Source organism: Strix aluco, chromosome Z (genome assembly GCF_031877795.1).
Source record: "Strix aluco isolate bStrAlu1 chromosome Z, bStrAlu1.hap1, whole genome shotgun sequence".
NCBI lineage: Eukaryota > Metazoa > Chordata > Aves > Strigiformes > Strigidae > Strix > Strix aluco.
The window spans coordinates 52,130,233-52,152,612 of NC_133971.1; the positions used below are offsets into that span (position 1 = coordinate 52,130,233).

A 22,380-nucleotide genomic window follows, 5' to 3' on the forward strand; every position below is an offset into this window, starting at 1 on the left:
AACAGAGGCACCGCCGCCCCCCGTCACTAACAAAGCCGGGCTGGTGCCACCCGCGGGCAGCGCCTCGACGCCTCCCGAGGGGCACCTCCGCATGCCGGCCAGGGGCTGCCCGCCCCAAGACGGCTGCCGGCCCGCCTCCCCTCCTCCTCCCAGACCCGGAGCCCGCGCTGCGGGGCACACGGCCGCGCCAGGGCTCCGCCGCGGCTTTGTGCCTCCCGCCGGCGGGGCGGGCTGAGGTTCGGTCTCGGTCCCGCCCGCAGCGGCTCCCCGCCGCGCCCGGCCGCCCGTCTCCCCGGGCGCGGGGTTTTCCTCCCCTCCGCGCCGACAGCCCTTTCCCACAGCCCGTTGTGTTTTTTTTAACCACAAAAGCCGCCTTCTTCCTTCCCGGCGACGCCGCCGCCTCCCTGTCACAGGCGCACAGAGCCGAGCCGCCCCGCCCCGCTCGCCCGCCCGGGTGCGGTGGCCCCGGGGAGCCGCCGCCGCACTCACCCCATGGCCGCGGCCGCTGCGCCTCCATCCCGCCGCCAGCGCCCGGCCCGGCCCGGCCGGCCCCGCCCGCGCCCACCGGCTGCGCCAGCGCCGCGGCCAATACTGCCCCGCCGGTCACGTGCGGACCGGCGCGGCAGCGCAGCCAATAGGACGGCGCGCCCCGGAGGATGCGCCCGCCCCCTCCGCGGGGAACAGCTGCGCCCGCGCCCCGCCCCGCGCCACCACCGCAGGCGGGGCCGCGCCGGCGGCCAGGCCGGGGGCTGCGGCTCTCGGCACCGCGACCGGGGCGGCCCGGCGGGCGGCGAGCAGCGCCCGGGCGCTGTCACTGCAACGGGCTGCCCCGCGCCTCAACACCGCCCCGAGGGGCCGAGCGCTTTCCCGCAGCCCACCGCGGCGGGCGAGGTCCGCGCCTGGGAGCCGCGAAGGAGGCAAGGCGAGCCCCGGCGCAGCTCCCTAAGAGGGCGCCGTCCGCCCCCCAGGACAGCGCTGCGGCCGTCCCCACCGGCGCACAACGCTGAAGGCCACCTACTGCGCACACATCACGTAAAACACGGAATATGATTTGTGTTCCTGCACACAGGCTTACAGGCCCACGGTTCGGTTGGTCTGAAGCCACCGAAAAGGCACGCAGGACCTGCTTCTCGGTGCAGAAGCCGCCCCGGTTCTACGTTCGAGCACTAGTACTCCATACAGCCATGGGCAAGAGGCTTAACACATTGCAAAAGTAGCTCACGAGCATCTGCATCACTTCAGTTGTGATGATTATCACTCATTCTCCTTTAAAAGTATACAAGGACTAAATACTGTGTAAGACTACGCTCTTTTGCATTTATATTAAAAGGAAAATTCTTATTCTGCATGTACTAGAATTAAAGCTAATACAGTTCATCTGATTTTTAAAGAAATACATATAGACATTGCTTATGAAGAAGGCAACTGTAAGCATATCCTTCAGGGGTATCTCAGACTTACTTGAGGATCACTAAAATACTGTTTTCATGCACTTTTCAGATATAAAGTTGTCACTACTACTTGGTAGTTTAATAACATCAAATATGTATACATTTAAGCTATACCAAATTAGAAGAATAAATAGTAGTGATGGGTTGGGGAAAAAAAATCCGAAAGACAGATGAATAAACAAATTGATTCATGAAACTACTTTAGAATCTCCTTCCAGAACTGATCTTGCTCCAAGGATAAGGTTGTAACAAAGTATTCATGAAGACCAAACCCCACAGAAAGCACGCTTCTGAATACAAGAGACATCAGAAATTAAGCTACATTTCAGCTGTTTGAGTCTGTAGCCTGTATTTTCACTTTAAAGAAAGGTTATCTAGATAACAGCCACTATGGAGATGTTTTTAAAAAAAATCCAGCTCTAATATAAGAGACAGCTTTGTAGAAACAGCACAGTATTAAGTGTTTTTAATCCTCTGGAAGAAGTATTCAAGAATAAATCTATGGGCAGTGCAGTCTATCTCAACAGAATAGTGTGTGATAGAAGAAATCTGAAAAAGTGCAACAGTTTCTCAGCTAGAGAAAATGAATGCTTGTCCTTGTGTCACTCCACATAAATTACGGAGTTATATGCTTATATGAAGTGGACACCTGGGGAGATAGCCAATTAAAAACATATATCCTTAAATGCCTAGGGGAATTTCATTCTTCCTATAATAATTTCTTAAACTTGCATGAAAGAAGCAGGCTCATGATACCTCATGGTTGGGACCAGATGAAACTAAAGGCACTACAGGCCCGTGTATGCATGTGAGCAATTGCACCACAAATACTTAAATACTACTTTAATTTCAGCTCTTTTCTCATGGCTCCTTTTTCTAGTCATAGAAGGTGTTCCTCAGGGCTTGATGTTGGGACCATTTCTGTTCAACATCTTTATTGATGATCGTGATAAGGACATAGAGTGTATCATCAGTAAATTCACAGATGGCACCAAGTTAAGCGGGAGTGTTGATCTGCATGAGGATAGGGAGGCTCTACAGAGAGACTTGGATAGATTGGATCGGTGGGCCAACGACAACGGGATGAGCTTCAACAAGGCCAAGTGCCAGGTCCTGCACTTGGGCCACAACAACCCCGTGCATCGCTACAGGCTTGGGGAGGTGTGGCTGGAGAGCTGTCTGGAAGAGAAGGATCTGGGGGTTCTCATTGACAAGCAGCTGAACATGAGCCAGCAGTGTGCCCAGGTGGTCAAGAAAGCCAACGGCATCCTGGCTTGGATTAGAAATAGTGTGACCAGCAGAAGTAGGGAGGTGATAGTCCCCCTGTACTCTGCACTGGTGAGGCCACACCTGGAGTATTGTGTCCAGTTTTGGGCACCTCAACACCAGAGAGATATCGAGGTGCTGGAGCGAGTGCAGAGGAGGGCAACGAAGCTGGTGAAGGGCCTGGAGAATAAATCCTATGAAGAGCGACTGAAGGAGCAGGGACTGTTCCATTTGAGGAAGAGAAGGCTGAGGGGAGACCTCATCACTCTCTGCACCTACCTGAAAGGACATTGTAGAGAGGTTGGTGCTGGTCTCTTCTCACAGGTAGTTAGCGATGGAACAAGAGGGAATGGCTTTAAACTGCAACAGGGGAGGTTTGGACTGGACATTAGGAAAAAAATTTTCACAGAAAGAGTGGTCAGACAGTGGAATAGGCTGCCCAGGGAGGTGGTGGAGTCACCATCCCTGGATGTGTTTAAGGGTCATTTGGATGAGATGTTGGGGGATATGGTGTAGGGGAGAACTTTGTAGAGTGGGGCTGATGGTTGGACTCAATGATCCCAAGGGTCTTTTCCAACCTGAATGATTCTATGATTCTAAGGCAATACTCCACTCTTATGAAAGATGGTCTTTACCAAATAACCTTTCAACAAACATCTTCATGATTAAGAAGATGTGTAACATTAAGTCATCTGCTACCTTCAGCACAGTACCTAACAAAATCCTCTGACTTCATCAGTGTGGCTAACTATAGAGGTCCTGTCAGTTAAGCTGTTATGGTAAACCATTTTAAACAAAAGTTAAGTGGGCCAGTATTCAACTGTGTTTCAAGCTATATGATTTTTTGCTACAAAGCTTCTATTAATTATAGCAACAGCTGACATCCCTCAGGTTTTTGATCCACTCGATTTCATTTCACAGAGAACTGAGTTCATACTCCCTCAGCTGTAACAAACTATCACATTACTCTTCACAAGTTTAAAGTTTAGAACCTAAGTAGGCATTAGATCTAAAGCCATCTTACTTTATATCTTACTGATACAAGCCACTGTTCCTCCCCTCAGAAAAGCAACCCAAAAGCCTCCCAGTTGTTATTGAGCAGCTCATGCCATACTAAATTTATTTACATTAAGTGTATACTCAAATAAGTATAGACATACTCAACACCTACATTATCAGTTAGCAAGTTGCTGCAATATGAGTTGTGCCTTACATACCAATCAGTTTGGTCCAGTGGTAGTTTTAAATCATGTTCAGAAGTTGCAAGTGCAACACAGTCTGGAATCACTACTTTAAGTGTGCAAGACAATACCAGAGAACTGATGCCAAAGAAAAGGCCAGAGAAATTGAAATCCTATATACTTTAAAGCTGAACTGCATACTTTCAAGTGAAAAACTAAGCTTGAGAAGTACAGTTAAAATTTCTAGAATCCAAAATGGGAATATCAAAGATCAAAGGCTACATAATGTATTCCATTCATTTATACACATCATACTGCATTCTTTGCAACTCTTGCTCTATGAAAAGATTCTTGTTAGTCCTGGTACTGTTTAGTCCTTTCTGAGCCTGGTGTTCACAAGCTGCATAAGTCTCAGTAAATTCAGTGCTGATGAGCAATATTAGCTTCACTGCTCTATAGCCTGAAGTCCCATATTTATTTGCAGAACAAGCAGAGTACAAGCAGCAGCCCAAATTCCAATACATTCTGCCAAGATGACAGCTGAGTGGGAGGCAGAAAGCTTTCCCTTCCTTGTTCATAGTAATGCCCATTCTGTTATGATTTCATAAAAATGGTAGGTTATGTTTTGTGTCTGTCACATGCACTTGCCTCTGAAGGAAAATCCAGTATTAAATTCAGTTTAATAAACAGCATGTTATTAGCAATAAGATGATCTTTATCATACTGTATCTTCCAGTATTGATATACAGCCAAACAGGTGGACAGTATTGTGACATGTACTCTTATTTTCCTTCAAAACTGCTTTCTATGTGCAGTACTGGATTCTGCCAATGGAACCGATACCAGTGAAACAGTATTTGAATAAAAAAGGTCAGGTTCTCAGGAAAAAACAAAGCACAGAAAGGAGTTGTACAGAGAAAGGTCTTGTTTATTTTCAGTTACTTATTTTCTATCTGGCAGAAGGAAAAAAGATAACTTTTTCATTCTTTGAAAGATACCATTACCAAGACAGATCTAGCAATACCTGCTCCATATTACATAAAAAACACCTTTTAAAATCTATTAAAAGAATGAAATCTCTGCATGTAAGCTATCAAATCCCAGGGACACAAAATTTCAGTATGGAAAAATATCAGCTCAGTTTCAGTATTCCAAATCAGTTACTTCCTATTATTTTGGACAAGATCCCTGCAGTCTACCCAGCACAGCATTATCAAACAGCCAAATGGGAATTTGGCTCCAGAAAAGGAATTAGCAATCTTTTCACAGAATATTTGATGTAATCCATGCACTAAATATGCCCCAACTTCTTACTGCATTTATAAAAATCCAGTTTGAGACCAAATAAAATTGTCATAATCCTGTTTCTCCCCACTACTAAGTAGCGCTAAATAGTTCTGAGCTGATTAAGATCCACACTTTTAAAAACGTAAAGGACATTCTGCAAAGTATTTGCTTCATAAAATCAAGACTATTACAACAGAAGATGCAAGAGGTTTTCTGTTTTTAGATAACTAGCTCATGAACAGGACAGTTCTCTGTGCCTTCACAACCTCACCAATACAGTTCTCCCTAGCAGCTTTTCACTATTTAATATATTTAACATGATTGATATTTATTAGTCACTGTACATACACAGTACTACCTATCTCAGAGACTCTGGGCAGTGAGAGGTTGGATAATGAGTTAAATTCTCTCTCTCTCTGTTGCCGGGCTGTACAGTTGGTACTACCCACAAATGTGAAACAGTGTTGCTGACTTAAAGAGATCTTGACTTCAGAACTTCACTCACTGAGTTTTTACACATTGGCTAACACCAGGCTGCATCTTTTAGAAAGGTGGTACAAACAGATTTTATTAACAAAATAAACTGAAAACATTTCACATTTTATGTAGATGCAAATTTCATTTTAACACAGGAATTGATAAAATATTTTAGCAGCTGCTATAATCAAAAATTGTCTCCTACCTTTCAACTTTGTTTTAAAAATTGATGAAGCTGAACATGCTCTCTGCTTCTTATTTCCCTGGAAATTGTAAAGTTGCTTTCACCTCTCTCACTACCACACAAAGACTATGTATTGTTCCATCTGAGCCTTGCCCTTACCATGTGACTAGGATCAGTTATTTGTATATAAACACACATTGGGAATACGCATAACCTGCTCTCATCAGCATTAATATCACTGTTTTGACCATGAAAAGCTGTATTCCTACTTTGTCCATCAGGTTTCTCTCAGAAGTGTTGCATATTATTTACCTAGATGACCTCTAACTATGAGCATTAGAAAGATCATCAGAAAAAGAGGTTTCCTGAGGATCAAGAATCTAAAGGATCACCTTTCTCATGCAGATGAAGAATGGAGAGAACTCTGTCACTGCTCCTAATGCATCATCCAGAACACATGCCTCAACTCTTCTGATACCAGTTCTACAAAAATAAACAGAATATTCCTGTACTGAGAGTAGAGAGTCAGAAATCAAGTTTTCTTTTAAGATTTTCTATTATACTAATGTCCTAAAATGTCACCTTTTTTCTTCCCAGAAGGTTATGCTACAACTTCCTGAACTTGAGAAGATTTTTCCACAAGCAATGAAAAGATCTTTCAAAGCAGTCAATTAGCTACTGGGAAGTCATGTAACATAAGCTAAATGAGAAAAGCAGAAAAATCCATCCTATTTAATTATTTCATAAATAAGCCAAGAGGTATGGAAATCTATCACCTGTTCTTTAAGTCCTCTACTATCTAACACTCTCTATTTTTTGACAATTCCTTAGTTTTGTCCAGAAGTCCCACGCTCTCTGGAGCATCTTCCACTCATGCTTTCTTCCCTCTCACTAAGTTTTTCTATCTGCATGCAGGTTTCTTGCTGCAACCTAAAGAAATGAAGATTCAAGGACAAGGACTGCTTCCTTCCTCACATCTGCTAGATCTACTATGGAGCCATGGACCAATCTGTAATTTAGTCACTTATGTTCTAAAACCACTACAATAGTAATAAAAAGAATTTGCATAGCAAACCATTAATCCAGTAAACTTCACCATCCATTTACCCACTCTTCTCTCTCTGCTATGTAATAAACCCCACCTGCCACAACTTGTGTCACATTACCTATTGTTTCCTTATCCCCTAATTAAGAACATCACAGTACCCCAGTATCATACTGCTCCGTTTCCTCTGCTGCAGCTTTTTCAAGCTTGTTACATAGCTTACTGTATCTGTGTACTGTAATTACCACTTCTTACTACAGCCATGCCTTGTGTTTTCTTTCCCTTCTATCCTGCTGCACATTATATTTTCAGCTTTTCTTTATCTTTCTTTTCCACCTCCTCCTAATACTATGGCAAAGCATGACAGCTGTTAGGCCTCATTTCTAAGGGACTTTAATTCAGAGTACAAGTCTTTATCAGAAATATTTCTGTTCAAATATCAACACAGTTGTTACTTAATCTCAGCCTCACCTGTAGGACATCAGGAGGTAGCAAGTCACAACAATGTTGTGCAGTACCTCAGATGAAGGCAGTGGAGAAGTTCAACACATACCTACAACAGCTCTTGCTTCCCCAACTAACTGGAGATATCTTCATCTTATTCAATACTAACATTGTGCATTAATTTTCACACAGATTTCTAGTTTTTAAATGGAAAAACAATCCTACCCAAAAAGCTCCATGGCAACAACATAAAAGGAAGATAAAGCCAAAATGGGAGAAAATAGAAATGGATGGTCATCCAATATGCTAAAGGGGTAGACTTTTACAGAAATTTGGAAAGCTGATTTTAAAGATATGAGCTAGAAAACTCGGTATTTGTCTGTAATTTACAGAAAGTGAGTTCACATGGACCAGATGAACTAAAGAGTTGACATTCAAGTTTAGTTTACTCCACTGATTCATGCCTGTGCCTACCCACTCATTCGAAACCTCCAGCACTTTCGGAAACCTGTAATTTCACTTTCCAAGCCATCTTTAATTCCATTTCAGTAATCTCTTAACTGTACTGAAGGCTAAACATCTCCCATATAAAAGCCCTTGTCTAGCATACCTCAGGGATTCTCTGGGGAATTTTTTTTAAAAAAGCTCTTCCTAGAGGACTTTGTTCACTAATACAGATTTCTCCTCTTTTCCGTATCTAGGCCATAGAGCAGAAAAATATTAAAAGTTCAGAGAAAGATCAAGAATTTGATGTTTTCCAATGTTTCTTGGAGAGTGCCAGGCTCTGGATCTGCCTGGTCTCCACTACAGCTATCTTTTGTAAGCAAAGCACTCTGTTTCACACCACTTTGTCCTTAGTTGTCACACAGCTCTTGGCTCACCTTTCTACCCATGGCTGCACATCCATCAGCTGCTCATAGACTGATTCAGGGTCAGATCCAGTGAAAGAAACTGAGCACATACCGAGAATACTTACAGTGGCCTGAGTTACAAGCCAAAGCCCTATTTTGCTGCTTCTTTGTATTTTGCATCAGCCATAAGAAGTTACAGTATTCACATCTGTACATGACAAACAGATTACTGCACATGCAGATGGACAATCAGATTCAGTTTTTTGTTACACTGTCGTTGACAGAGGTCACTGCTAAAAAAATGGATGCTACATGGTTATATAAGATTTATAGTGAACCCAGGAACATCCCAGAACTCTGCACCACTGGCAAACAGAAGCTCTATTACTTCAGTGGAGTATTTACCTTCTTCTTCACGATCTTCTTTTCAGTATTCCCTTTGTTTGGTTTAAACCAAATGTTCTTAATACAAGTGTTGATATCTTGTAAGCATTCTGACATTTTAGTAGTAATAAATCAGTTAAAAATCTATTTAGCTAAAGGTCATCAACATGTCTTTTACCCAGGATATTGAAAAAGAGGGAAGGTCAATTTTTTGTGGAATCCTGTAATCAAAGATCTTTTACAAAAAGGTATATTATCCATCACCACTCTCGAAGTCTGCTAAGAAAAAAATGTTCCAGCTATAGGCAATTTTCTTAAAGCCCACTGCATTAAGAAAGTATGTGACAAGGTCTTGAAACAAAAGATCTTGCTAAGCACAGCTGTGAGTTCTCTCACAATAGTTATAATCTTCTAAACACTTAAATTAAGGCCTGAGCCCCAGAGGCTCTTAGCTAGAACCCTGTCAAATCAACCTAGACCAACTGTCCTTTACAAGATAAAGTGTCAACAAAGAATCTGAGGATACATACGTCTTCCTTAAAAATTTAAAAAATTTCCACATTTCAGTACATAACAGTACTAAGAAGTTCAAACTGGCTCAGTTCAAACTGAAAACCGGCTCAGTTTGTTAAGGAAGATTTATGCTATATGGTTTAGGGAGTACAACTTAGCTGGTTTAGCAAAAAATAGGCTGTTTTTCATTACTGTATACTGAAAATACTTCCAAGTTTGTCAAGTTTAAAGAGATCCATCATCTGGAAATTAGACAAACCAGAACTTAATTTCTTAACACTGGTGTGGTTAATCAAATCACAAAGGCTCAGTACAAACTGAGCCCACAAGGTGAGAAGATACTTTAAGAAATATTGACTCTTAGTGTTCTGCAGCTTCTAATATAAGGGTCACACTGAACAGTGCTGGGATCCGTTCTGCGCTTGAAATGCATGAAAGTTCACAATGAATTTAACCCTGCAAGAATTTAACTCTTCACAGTGTGCTCACACTCAAAGTGTTGCAACAATTATAATTAAGTCTCACAGTACTGAGATTTAGCTGATTGCTTGTTAAGGTTAGGAAAGTCCTTCAGCTCTTTTCTCAGGATCAACGCAGAACTTTACCATTAATTGATTTCTGTGTATGCAGAGATGAGCTTCTGTGGGAGGCAGCACTCCTGCAGAACACACTTGTGCTCCCAGGTAGCACAACTCCCATAGACACCTGGCCAGTGTGCAGTTTTCCTGCTCACAGCCATATTAATCATCAAGCATTATGATTTATGTCACATACTTGAGTTAGCTTTTGTTTTAGAAATGTTCTTGCTCTCTTCAGCTTATATATTCACCATAAAAAATGCTTCCTTGGATGATCTAGGTCTCACTCCCTTAGGGAATTTGCTGTTATACAAGCCTCTGGCATTGGTGGCATACTAAATTTTTTTTTCCCCTCCTCTTTTGGCACGCAGTTTAGTGGGTTTATTGAAAGTTAAAAATCCACAGTCTCATTTCAAAATATGGTGGTTTATAGTGTTGGTGGGGTGGGTGCAAGGAGTTATGTTTTTCTTTTGGGGTTTTGAATGAATGGCACCTTCAAATCTTAATTTCTGCAACACAAGTGAGGTTGAAAAAAGACTTTTTGCTTCCATTGGGGCAGAGACTTTTTATAAAAATCTGAGGAGTCTATAATATTTCATGGTATTTTCTCCTAATAATGAAGGTTCATATTGGAGTGCCAGCTTCCCTTCCCCAACTTGGACCCAGGGCCACCAGCTACTCAGACAACCAAAATATCTAAGTTGCATGCATTAAATCTTAGAATCATATGATACAACTGTATGATTAAAGTGTGTAACATTGCAACTCTCTTGAAACAGACAGGCTAGAGGCACAATTTAAAAAACAATCACTGAGAGCAAAAAATCTTACTGATTACAGATACATTCTGCATCTCAGATTCCAATCCCTATGGACATGGGAAGAGAAAATTTTAAATAATCACAACCACATTTTGAAAAGTCCTCCATTGCTAAGCATACTAGAAGAACGCTGTCCTTTCTTTTTCTCCTAAAACATAACCCCAGTACTTCAATCTTAAATCAAAAGATGTATTTTCAAAGATCCCCATGGCAAGTTAGTTAGAACACCAGCCCTGACTAGCTGAGATTTAGAGAAAAATCATATTTGACATAGAACTTCCTCCTCAGCATGGATTTGCATTTTATTGATCCATTACTCTTTCATAACTGTTTATATTTTTAATTAAGTACTGAATCCCTTTCTAGAAATAATTTGTATTGTTTTAATGTTAAAACTCAAACCATTGAAGTTTAAGTTTGCCTGGCACTGAGTGATCTTGAGTAAACTCTGCAAACATAAGACATTATTTCTACACAAACAAGAATTCCAAATAAAGTAGTCTTGCATGCAAACTTAGTGCCTGCAAATCAAGGTAAACTGAGATACCAAGAATTTTAAGCGTTTTTCACAACACTGAAGGGGTTAATTTTGCAAGCTAATTACCCCAAGTGGCCAGAGAAAGACCGAAATCTTCACAGTAGGTACTACTTGTTCTGACAAGGAAGAAACAATAGAAGAGATCCCATGTCATTAGCAAAATCCCTTCTGTCCTGAACAGAAAACCAAAGTCCTTCTCCAGAAACACAACTGGCAGTAATTAAAAGTTTTCTTATTTAAGATTATGAATGAAGTGTTCCCCAGTCTCCCTTGTTACTTTTTCTGTTTTCCCTGAATTTTTTGCCTTATCTTGTGACATGCCTTATCACTTAGAAGTTTCATGCAGCATTCACATCATGGCACTCATTCATCATGTGATCAAACATGTATGTGACTGAAGTCATGTGAATGAGTGACTTGACTGGAACTGTTCTTGTGTGCCCAGATGTGCACCCACCACAGAGAAAGGTGGGTCATGTGGTAGAGCATGGCCCCTCCATCAAGTCCAACCACTTTCCTGAAAGGCTGTATAGCATGACTTCACCGAAAACAAGTGAGCTACAAGAGGGGCTTTCTATTCTACACCTGACTGACACTTTCCCGATGTTCTTTTATTTGCTGTATATTATTTTTCCTTCCCCAAAGAGTAAATGCTGGCAAGTGCTAGTAGTGACCCTCATGAAAACCTTATTCCCCAGTTCAAGTGCCTGGTAACATTCTACACCACAGGCTATGAGTAGTGTAATTGCTTCAGTACAGGAATCATGTCTTTTTATGGAGTTGAGGTTTGCCCAACACAAAGCAATTCTGATGCTTACAGCTTCCAGAGACTCCTGCAATATAATTACATAACTTAGGAAATGCAGAACAGAGGCAAAAATTATGAAAAGCACTATCCATCCACGTTTACAAATGGTCCAATAAACTTAAAAGAACATGAATTGAATAAAGTGGACAATTCTCCCTCAAACAGCAAACTAGGTGGCAAACTGCCCACATGAACAATTACTTGGCTTTGTAAAGAACCCCATCACTTAGAAGTCACAAGTCAGAAAATTTTCAAGCAATAAACACTGATTGAGCAAGTAACAAATTCATACATTCCTATACTACCTATATTCAGAGCAGTTGACTTTAAAAGCAAGAATTAATATATTGGTAGAGAGCAAATATAATACTTAGCCATTGTAACCCCTGTATGTTGAAGACAGACATTTCCCTATTATTGTCTGAACAAGTTAAAACATTTTAAACCACCTAAGACTTCTTAAATACAGAACAGTGAATTTACAACCATGCTTTGTCATTACAACTAGTTTCAGGTCTTCCTTGCTGCATGCATACTAGACTGCCACATGGACTCTTCAGTACCTTTACATCATTCAAAGCACTATTTCACTTGTATAAAAAAAAAAAAAGACCTGGACTTCTTGCTCAAAAGTAAAATTCAGAGAGAGAGATTTGGAACAGTATAATAAAGACAGTCATGTACAGACAACTACTTTTTCATGCAAATAAAGCAACACACAAATCCACTGGTTTTAGAGGAAGACAAGCTCTCTTTCTCCATTCAATTAATTCTTTTCAGCTTCCAGCACTTGCAACATTTTTTGGAAAAAGCTTTATGAATCAAGTCTAGTTCTCAAGGTCTTAACAATGACATTTAGACATTTAATTAGCAAGCCATCACTTGAACTGGCATCTAAACCTTTTGTCAAAGACCTAATTCCATGCCAATTCAAACATCCCATTAGTCTTACATTAAAAGTCTCATAATATTCTGGCTACTTGATTGCACTGGCATGCATTAAAATAACAGTGGAATAACTGAATGCAAGGACAGATTTACAGTGTACACACGTTAAACTAGCAAGAATATTCTAAGACAAAAATATAATAACCACAGTCATGTATTAACTGGTACTCACGCATACTCTGTGCTTCCTGGCAGCCTGGATGCAATTATAATGACATCTAAGTGAAAAAAAAATAAATCTGATCGAATTAAAACTGCTTCATTGATTTCAAGCTGAGTCCTCATCTTAAACCTTTCTGAACTCATTCTAAACCATATTTAGAGACTTACACATGTGAATTAAGTACCATTATTCCATGTTGGCATTTCTACCCTAAGTCATAGTCAGTATACAGAATCTTTTAAAAATCATGAATATATATAACAATATATATAAACAAATAAGCTGTATTTGGAACCAAAGAAGAAAAATCACATTAGCTAATGCCCTCTTTCGGCTTGTACTTCTAAATTAGATCTGTAGTTTCCACTGAAACAACGACAAAATACAAAATGTATAAGAATGCTAGAGCAAATAGCAGGAATGCTGTGGGATTTTTTTCTCCACTCTTGTGGAAATAGGAATTTTACATAAGTTTGAGTCACCAATCCACTAGACTGGGCTAAAATTAGAGTCCTATACAAACCTTGTAGCTGAACAATTTGAATACCAAGGAAAAAAAAATCCCAAGAGTCATGCTGCTGAAATAGAGAAGGAGGAAGACTGGTACAAAGAAAAATTAAAGGAATAGATATATAAGGGAATTGGGAAGTATTCAGAGTAGTGCTTAATCCTGGTATTCAAAGTCTGTAAACAAAATTTTTGTTACATTGTATTATAAAAAAATTATTTAGCTTTGTGTTTGAAGTGTTAAAAAGCAACAATGTGGAAGGAATATGGTCACATACTGGATTCTGTTAATCTGTGAATCTCATTATTGCCTGCTGACACTGTCTTCTCAGCAGTGATAGGTGCCAATTATAATGTCAAGTTACTGGCACCAAAGCTTTTACTTCAAAACTGCTGACAAGGAGGCTTTTGATGCCAAAAGTTAGTAAAAAAAGTAAATTCTAACACAATCAGCATTTTTTTGTTGTTGTTGTTCTAGATCCTGGTATATAGCACCTCCTGACAGCCAACAGTTTTATCCATACTTCATTCCATATCCAAGCCTTTAACGACTAATACACAGTAATCAAGGAGACTTTACATGAACCCTCGGACCAACAGTTCTTTGGGAAACAGCTTAGGAAGAGCCTGCATCTCGAACGTAGATCCTCCTGAGCAGAAAATGCAGAAGTTGCAAACAATCTGAGCGAAACAAGGCAGGCATTTAACTCCAGAAATCCCATTATTCAAGACATGTACAGTGTTTCCTTTGTGGAATGTCTAATTCAAACACCTAAATCCCACCACTACCAAAACATAGCTGAATTAAAAAAAACCCCAACAAACCCAAAGGCCACTAAAAAAACAACAAAAAGGTTTGGGGTTCAAATCAACTTTGGTCTTGTACCCCTGCTACTATAGAAAAGGGTCTTTATGACCTGTGCTCAGCCCTTTATGACCTATGCTTTGCACATCATAAATTGTAATTTTCTACAAAGAACTCCTAACAGGAGGAAAAGAGACACTCCTTCCTTGGGGAAAGCATTATAGGCACCAGAAGGAGACTAGCGCAGGACTGATAAAACACAAACTTCTCCTAAGTGGAAGCAGACTGCTCTTTGTCATGAAAATTAAGTGCCTACCTATCTATTTGAAGCTTTTATTGAATAGCAAAACAATAGAATGGCCCGCATTCTCACCAAAATAAGCAGGTTGCAACCTGATACTAAAATTTCAAACCAGTCACTAGATCAACTACAGAAAAGATATTTTGTACTGAATAGGCAAGAGCAGCGTGAAGGTCACTCACTTCCTTAGGCACTTACAAGGCATTAAGCAGAGTTCTGAAAATGTTTCAAAGCTTTGGGAACTACAAGTCAGCATTTAACTGAATGAAAAAGTTCACAAATGAAGGCATGCTAAACTGCTGGCCTTAAGAACAAGCTTCTAGAATTTCAGAGTTTAACTAAACTGCATTTAATTTTCACTGAATAGTAAAGACCAACATGACCAACATAAGTACCAGAAGACTTTGCAACTAGAAAACATCTTTTCAATTATGTTTTCAAAACACATCCAATGATTGGGTGGTGTTTTGAAAACGAGTAACCACAGAAAAAATATATCTAATCTGAGTAGCACAAACCAAGACAGATAGCAGCAGTATTACACTAAATTGTTGGCCAGTTGAGGTAAAGTGGAAGTCCTTTGCAAGACTGACATCTCAATTTAGATCTATTAAGACAGCAGTGCTATGACCTGTGTCCAAGAGGAACGGCTGAGGAACTCAGTATTTTTATTCAGATACTGTACACACAAAATACAACTTAGTAACATTATGAACTTGTTTGATCAAACTATTTTGTTCCATTTTCAAAACGAATGTCTTGTTTTAGAGTTTGATGAATCTTAGCCTGTTCCAAATGGAGGTAGCTTGCTGACTGAAGTGACAGTTAACACTCCTGCAGTTAAAAAACCCAAACTATTGCACTAACATTTTCTTTTCAGCCAGAAATGGATTGCATTATTGAAATAAATCAAAGATAAATTAGGCATTTTTTACTCCAGAATTTTTTTAAAAATATAGTAACATTTTAAATGTATAAATTATCAATGATAGTTGAATGTTTGAATGTTTCCATCATAATTCAAATAAAAATAAAAGCCATTATATCATACAATTAGAAGAAGCCTTGACTGTTAAAGCATCTATTAGGATAACAAGTAGCATGACTGCTTCCAGAAGAACATGAACATATCTGCTCAAATTCTTACACCACAATCTCATGAAGAGCTTAATTACGGGAGTTACAAAGTTCCAGGACAGTACTGTTACCATGTCTGAAATAACACTTCTAGAAAAATTAGGAACTGAAAGTCTAATCTCTGAACTACTAAATTCCAATGCCACTAAGTATGTATCAGCTTGGTAAATTTGCTTCCCATGACATCCTTCTTATGTTCTCAAACATACCCAAAGAAAGGTACATTAATGTTAACTAGACAGCAGGACTTCCTAGAATGTATGTTTAGCATAAGCAGTTTGTACATAAAAAAAGTACATGTGATCTATGAAAAAAGATTATCCTATTCCTTAACAAAGAACCCACATACATGTGAAGAGTGCCATTTCAATACATAGTCCTCTTATAACAGCATATACTACTGCTTCTCAATAGACTAAGTTTGACCTTCCAGTCTATGCTGCAAGGAGTAACTAAACCTTCCCTGCTTCTCCCCCCAAACAAAAGTACTGAAATATAGATATAGCTATAGCTATATATTCACCTCAGTTTTAACCATCACACTCCTTTGTTTCTCTTAATTACAACATAACTACTCTTCTACCATGAGCACTTTTCTTATATTCTCCTCCAAATCCAAGTACAACTGGCATAAGCACTACGCACATCAACAAGCTTGGCAAATCAATCATTTCTGAGAACAGAGACTCGCTGCAAGATAAGACATTGTAAGGAAGAACTTTACACCCACAGTGCAGTAACTGCTACCTATAACAAACAGGAGAACCATCATTATAATGATTAAATTATATATCCACTTTATCCCAGCAGAGAATGCCACAGATTTATTACAAAACCTAGTTATGAAAAACTATTAATTACAAAAACCCAAAACAAGAAGCAATCTTTGCAACAAAAATATCTGCACACTACTAGCTATATTTCTTCTAGGAAATAATTAAAACACAAAGCCACATTACATTAACTCCTTGTAATAATTCTGATGGAGTAACATTTTGTTCCTATCGCTTTGAAGATTATTCTGTTTCTCTAAAGATAACACAAGTAGTTACACGGATTCAGATGTGTTCTGCTGTATAGACCTGAATATAAAGTCTGTGACCAAAGATGTTCACAGGACTTCTGTCCAAAAAAAAAAAGAAATCTTGAAAAGACAATCTGATGGGTAACTTCCACTAAAGCTATAGGGATACATTTAATACTGTAGTACTTTTGATTTTCATACCATGTTTGAACCTCATTTCTTGCTTATATAACCAGAACCTCAGTCTATGTCATTTTTATTCACACTAATACTTACTTTTCCATATTCCCAAAAATCAGTTAAGAAAAATACTCCCATATAATAATAATAAAAAAAAAAAAAACCCGAACCACATACCCAAACCCAAAATCCAAACAAATCACAGATCAGGAGACAAACCAAAATAAGGAGCAGGAATCCACTTCAGCATATAGTGACAGCTGTGAGTTGTATCCTGACATGCTTACTCAGGCATTCAAATAATTTTATTAGACAGAAATCACCCCACTACCTAAACAGGGAGTTTGCAATCCAAATACAAACTCCAGTAGAGCCGGTAACAAAATGAGTCAGAGTGGGCTTCTCATTAATCAACTGAATTTCAACTTACAGTATGTAAAAAAAAAAGCGGAAATCTTACTCCAAGAAACAGCAGCAAACCACAACCAAGTCACAAAACTGAATATAAGACTCAATTAGCATAAAGTGAAAGAACAATGAGACAAAGCAGGCATGTTTGAATAATAAGCAAATTTCTGTATAAAATGTATGTTAAAATGGAATTTTCAACACTATTATATAAGAAAAATTATTGCTCAGTTCTAAAGAAATTCTTAGCTGAAGCCCTTTAAATGGAAGAAGAGCAGCAACGTGGGATCTCCACAGCAGGGGTTTCAGAGAGGAGAAAAAGCTCATGTGATCCTGAGAACCTTTTTCCATTAATAAAGGGAGAGCCAACTCACACAATTTATGCTTTCATGATTTCTTTGCACTCTTGTCACACAACAATGAGAAGTCCTAGTTTCCTTCCAGTTCCCTCCACATGCCAGTTACTACAAAAAGGACAATCTACTAACAGCCAAATTCAGTTTTGTGAAACTCAGCACCTTTCAAAATCTATTTAAAGCAACCAACACTCATACTATTAACGGCACAAATAAGAAAGCTTTTTATTGATACCTGATTTCCAGAAAAAATACACAATTTTCACTCAAAGAATTTAATTTATGCATGAAAAGCTAAGCCTTAAGTGATGCCTTACTGTATCAGAGTTCTATCACAGGATAAGAATAAAAAGTTCTTATCTTCAAAAAAGTCACAACATTGAGAGGCAGCATTATGACATTTCACACAAGCCTAAACTCTCTTTATTTTGAGCTACAGAGTTTACATGAATAAGATCTCTTCTTCCATTAGAGATTAATATTCTATTAATTTGTGGTTAAAATGTGCCCCTGAAGAATAACACTATGCTTATGAAAGACACCTCAAAATGCTATTGACCCACAAACTTCAACATTTTAGTTCACCATTTCCACAGAGAAATAAAACTATCTGTGCTCTAATCAACTGTTTACTAATTTGAAGGATATTCTTGTCTACTGAATTTCATTTCTCACCTTTCAAAAAACCACATGGAAGTAATGACAAAACAAATTCTCTCTGATCTTAAAAAGCGTTCAGGTTTTTAAATTTTCTCATTTCCACTAGTGATGACTAGTATTAAAGCAATCATCCTCTAATAAAGACACAAATGAACACACTCATGGAACTCAATCAATCTTTGGCAGTCAATTCAAATTAGCATACTTTAGCCTTGTGACCATAACCAGCAAGCAGTATCAGAGGTACTGTTACAGTAGCACATGGAGATAACAAAATCAAGCAAGTATTACTCTTTTTACCCTTTTTGCCGACTACATAACTCTTCCACAGCCTTCACTGAAACATAGACCTCCCATATTTTGAGCGTTTACTGCCTAGTAGCATTTATCATCCAGCTACAACTGACGCAACGAGATGCAAACTTTCAACTGAAACTGAATGGCAACCACCCAACAACCCAAGTTCTACAACAGCACAGCATGACTTGTCATTGAAATCACTATCACAGGTTATTTTAACACTATTTTAACAAAGTCATACTTGTAGTCATAATTCAAGTTAATTAGGATCAAAATCCCAACAGTGTTGGGTATTAAATATCAAAACATTAGAAGCTGGGTATGTGGATCTGGAGAAGTCAAAGCTAAGACTATATTGTAAAAGTGGTTTTGCTTTGCTAATACTAGTAGTAAATGGATGATGAAAATAATATGAACTTCAACAGCAAACAACTAGAAGACCCATTTAGGGATCAATTACAACTACCAGATTCCACTTCCCAGCTGAGTCTGTATACATTCATTTAGTACACTCATACCGCATTTTTAAAGTTACAATGGAGACTTCACTGAAAGCTAAGCTCATAAAATATTATTGATACACTTTTTTTTAAACATTAATGTTGATACTCTCATTAAAACATGAAAAGTTAGCAGTGTATGTTTTATTCACCAATCTGGCTACCTACATAATTTCAGTCCATTAAACCATTGCTTATTCCATCACTATCCTACAAGTTACTAAAAATCATACCGTGAAAACACGGTAACTTGATACAAAGAAATGAAAAATACGCATTGCTTTCTACTGTCCAAATTAAATAGAGACAACTCAAAGTAGAATATATGAGGCACAACAAAAGAAAAAGAACTCTTACAGAGCTTCAGATAGTATGAGAGAACATCACAGAATTAATGGATTCTACTGTATAATGCTATGAAACAACTTCTACAACAGAGTTTGAAAGTGGAAACAAGATGCACTCTATCCTAAACCGGTGCTAGGCTTTCACTTGCCACTCATGATATTTCAGAACAACTTGCTACCATAAAATATTTCCAAAAGCATATGTATAATACCCGTGTGAATGATTCCGTTTATTGTTACTGAACTGTTTAAAACAAACAAGAAAAGTTAACTACTATAAACAATCCAAACTATTTTGCTTTCATTCAAGGAAAGAATTTTCAATATTCAGCCAAAATAAAGTTAGACAAATCAAAATTTTCTCTCTTGATCATTAGAGGATTAAGGAAGTTTTAGTGTTAACTATGCTATTTAGTTTTAAATACAATCATAGAGGGATATAATTCCATTACTCTGTAGATTATCTAGATATAAGAAGATTCTAGAAATAATCTAGAAGTCTTTATTGAAAGTAAATACATACATATGCACATAAATACATATATATTTTGAAAGCATATACAAGGCACTGTACATACAAAATGCAGGTGTTCATTAGGGCCAACAGCTACTAGTTTAGCACCCATACAGATCAAAGCAGTATCAGAAACCTGCATAGAGTGGCACAGCACATTGCTGACAGTATTCATGGTACATTCTAAAGAAACTGTAGTTGTGATACTAAGTTACTTGAACATTTCGTGCAACAGATGCTTAGGTATCAAAACTTGACATACTTGAGCATGGATTTCATTGCATGGAAATAAGACACACGGTAAGACTTGTTCTTATGCTCAATTGTGTCTCCTATTGCATTATTTAGAAATAAAATGATATTTCATCAACAGTAGCATCATTTGAATTTTCAGTTTTGCGTTTTTTTTTTTTTCCTTTATACCACTAAATATAAATACTTTTTACCAAATAATACTTTTTTTTTTTTTGAAACCTGAAGCATCCAAGGAGACCAAGTACTTGCAGGTCTTTCCCACTGGGCAGGACTATTCTATAAATAGCCTTCACTGTAACTAAAGGGAAAAAAACATATCAAGGAAGTTGAAGCATAACAATGATCTCATGGCATTCACTTTGAGACTAGTAATTCTTACACTCTTTGGATTGGATGAACCCATCTGGCATACAATTTTTTTCAAATCCTGCTTAAAAACATAAGATACAACAGCTGAATATGAAAAACGTTCAGTTTCTCTGCGTTTCAGTTGATGACCTAATACAACTTAACTCTTGCTGTAGCCTCAACTTACCAAAATGTTAGCAGTACTTCTGAAGCACATCTTTCAAATCTGTGCTTCTCCACTGGTACGTAGAAAAATCTCCTCTTGATCCATCAGTGGTCAATAGAAGCAAGTACAAGAAAACAGTTTCTGCAGAACCTTTGTTTTTCAGAAAGTTAAAAGTTTCTGACAGGTTTACCAAAAGACTTGTCTTCCCAGTTTTACAGGCCACTACCATCACACTGTTTATAGTTATTACGAGGGGTGGTGGTGAAGCAACAACAAACAAGTCAGTTATATAGCTTAGTATACTTGCATCTTCACTTCTCCATTACTCTGCAGTTACACAAAGAAGCTGACATTCACAGAAGTCTCAACTAGTTTCCTTTACATTCAACCAACTCCGAAGCTGTGGATGGCCACTGCGGCTAGAATGACTTCAGAAATGAAGACTGTAGTCAGACACTTGCACAGACCGACCCCTCATTACAAGAGGTCAGAGAAGACGCATAACAGAAGAAGTAAGTCCTGCTAATACTGAGTTTTGAAGTTAAAGGCTCATCTAACAGTTAGAGGAGGAGTTTTGCAGGTCAAGGACTTTAAATATCTTTTCATAGTATACTGCAGCTGAGCTTTTCCTAAGACCCAGTTGCTGGGCCTTGACCCTATTGCCTTCATATTCCAGCGGTATTTTAGCTATCGAGTATCTAAATACTTTCAGGCAGAATCTTAAGAATCAAACCACTAAATGAAGTCAAATCGCATTATACTACCATTAAGAAAAAAAAAAGCTATTACTGGCTTTAAGTAACACCCGCTAGATCATGCTCCTTCTGCGTGGCGGGCAGCACCAATGGGACCCAGTCCTGTGGCGGCTCACTGGCCCGCACACCAGGCGGCAGGGCCCCCGGGGACGAGGGGCAGACACTTTCAGGGAGAAGAGCACACAAGCCGTAAGCAGACGGACGCCTGGTTCAAACTCGTCCGGGGCTGCTGCTAGCGGGTGCTGCCCGAGAACAGGGGGGCGAAAGGCCCGGTGAAGCGGGGCCGACCTCCGGCCGACGAGCACTCACTCACCTGTCTGCCTTCCTCTCCCCGCCCGGCAGCGCCGCCAGCACTCCTCCGACACCTCCCGCCGCTGCCGACACCGCCGCGGACCCGCGAGCTGCGCCTCCTTCCCGGGGCGGCGTGAAGGAGCAGCCGGCGGGCGCGCATACGGGGACAGGCGCTCCCCCTCCTCACCGGCGAGGGCCGGTCCCTGCCCCGTCTCCCCAGCTCCTCATCTCCGCGGCGGGCTCCGGGGCAGTCCCGGCCTCCTCCCCAGCTTCTGCGCGGGCCCAGCCGCTGCCCAGCAGCTGCCTCCCTCAGGTGCGCCTCTGCCGCGGCGCCGGGGCCCTCTCCCCGCCAGCCCGGCGCTCCAACCGCCCCCCTCACTCGCTGCCCCTGACTGCTCTCCCGGCCGCCATCTTGCCCGAGGGGAGCGGGGAGTACGCAGGCGCCGCCGAAGAAATCCCGGCTGCAGAGGCGGCGGCGCGCACGCGCGAAGGCGGGAGCTGCTCGGGCCGCCGGCCTGTGGCGCGCACCTGCCGCGGGGGGCCGGTCGCGGCGGGGGGCCCTGGCGGGGGGCCCTGGCGGGGGGCGG

At 40.1% G+C, this 22,380-nt stretch overlaps 1 protein-coding gene across 6 annotated transcripts in view; it reads right to left on the reverse strand.

Annotated features, from left to right (window-relative positions):
* Positions 1-22,195, reverse strand: part of APC (APC regulator of WNT signaling pathway) — a 105,106-nt gene extending 82,911 nt beyond the window's left edge. For 2 of the 6 annotated variants that reach the window (XM_074813401.1, XM_074813396.1), the window contains exon 1: positions 21,816-22,195. In XM_074813401.1, coding sequence (XP_074669502.1) covers positions 21,816-21,953 — 138 coding nt within the window. In that variant the 5' untranslated portion in view covers positions 21,954-22,195. Of the gene's footprint in view, positions 1-489; positions 556-12,948; positions 13,205-21,815 lie in introns of those variants that run through there. The other 4 variants (XM_074813402.1, XM_074813397.1, XM_074813400.1 and 1 more) reach the window with 3 other exon arrangements.
* Between the last annotated feature and the right edge of the window lie 185 nt (positions 22,196-22,380).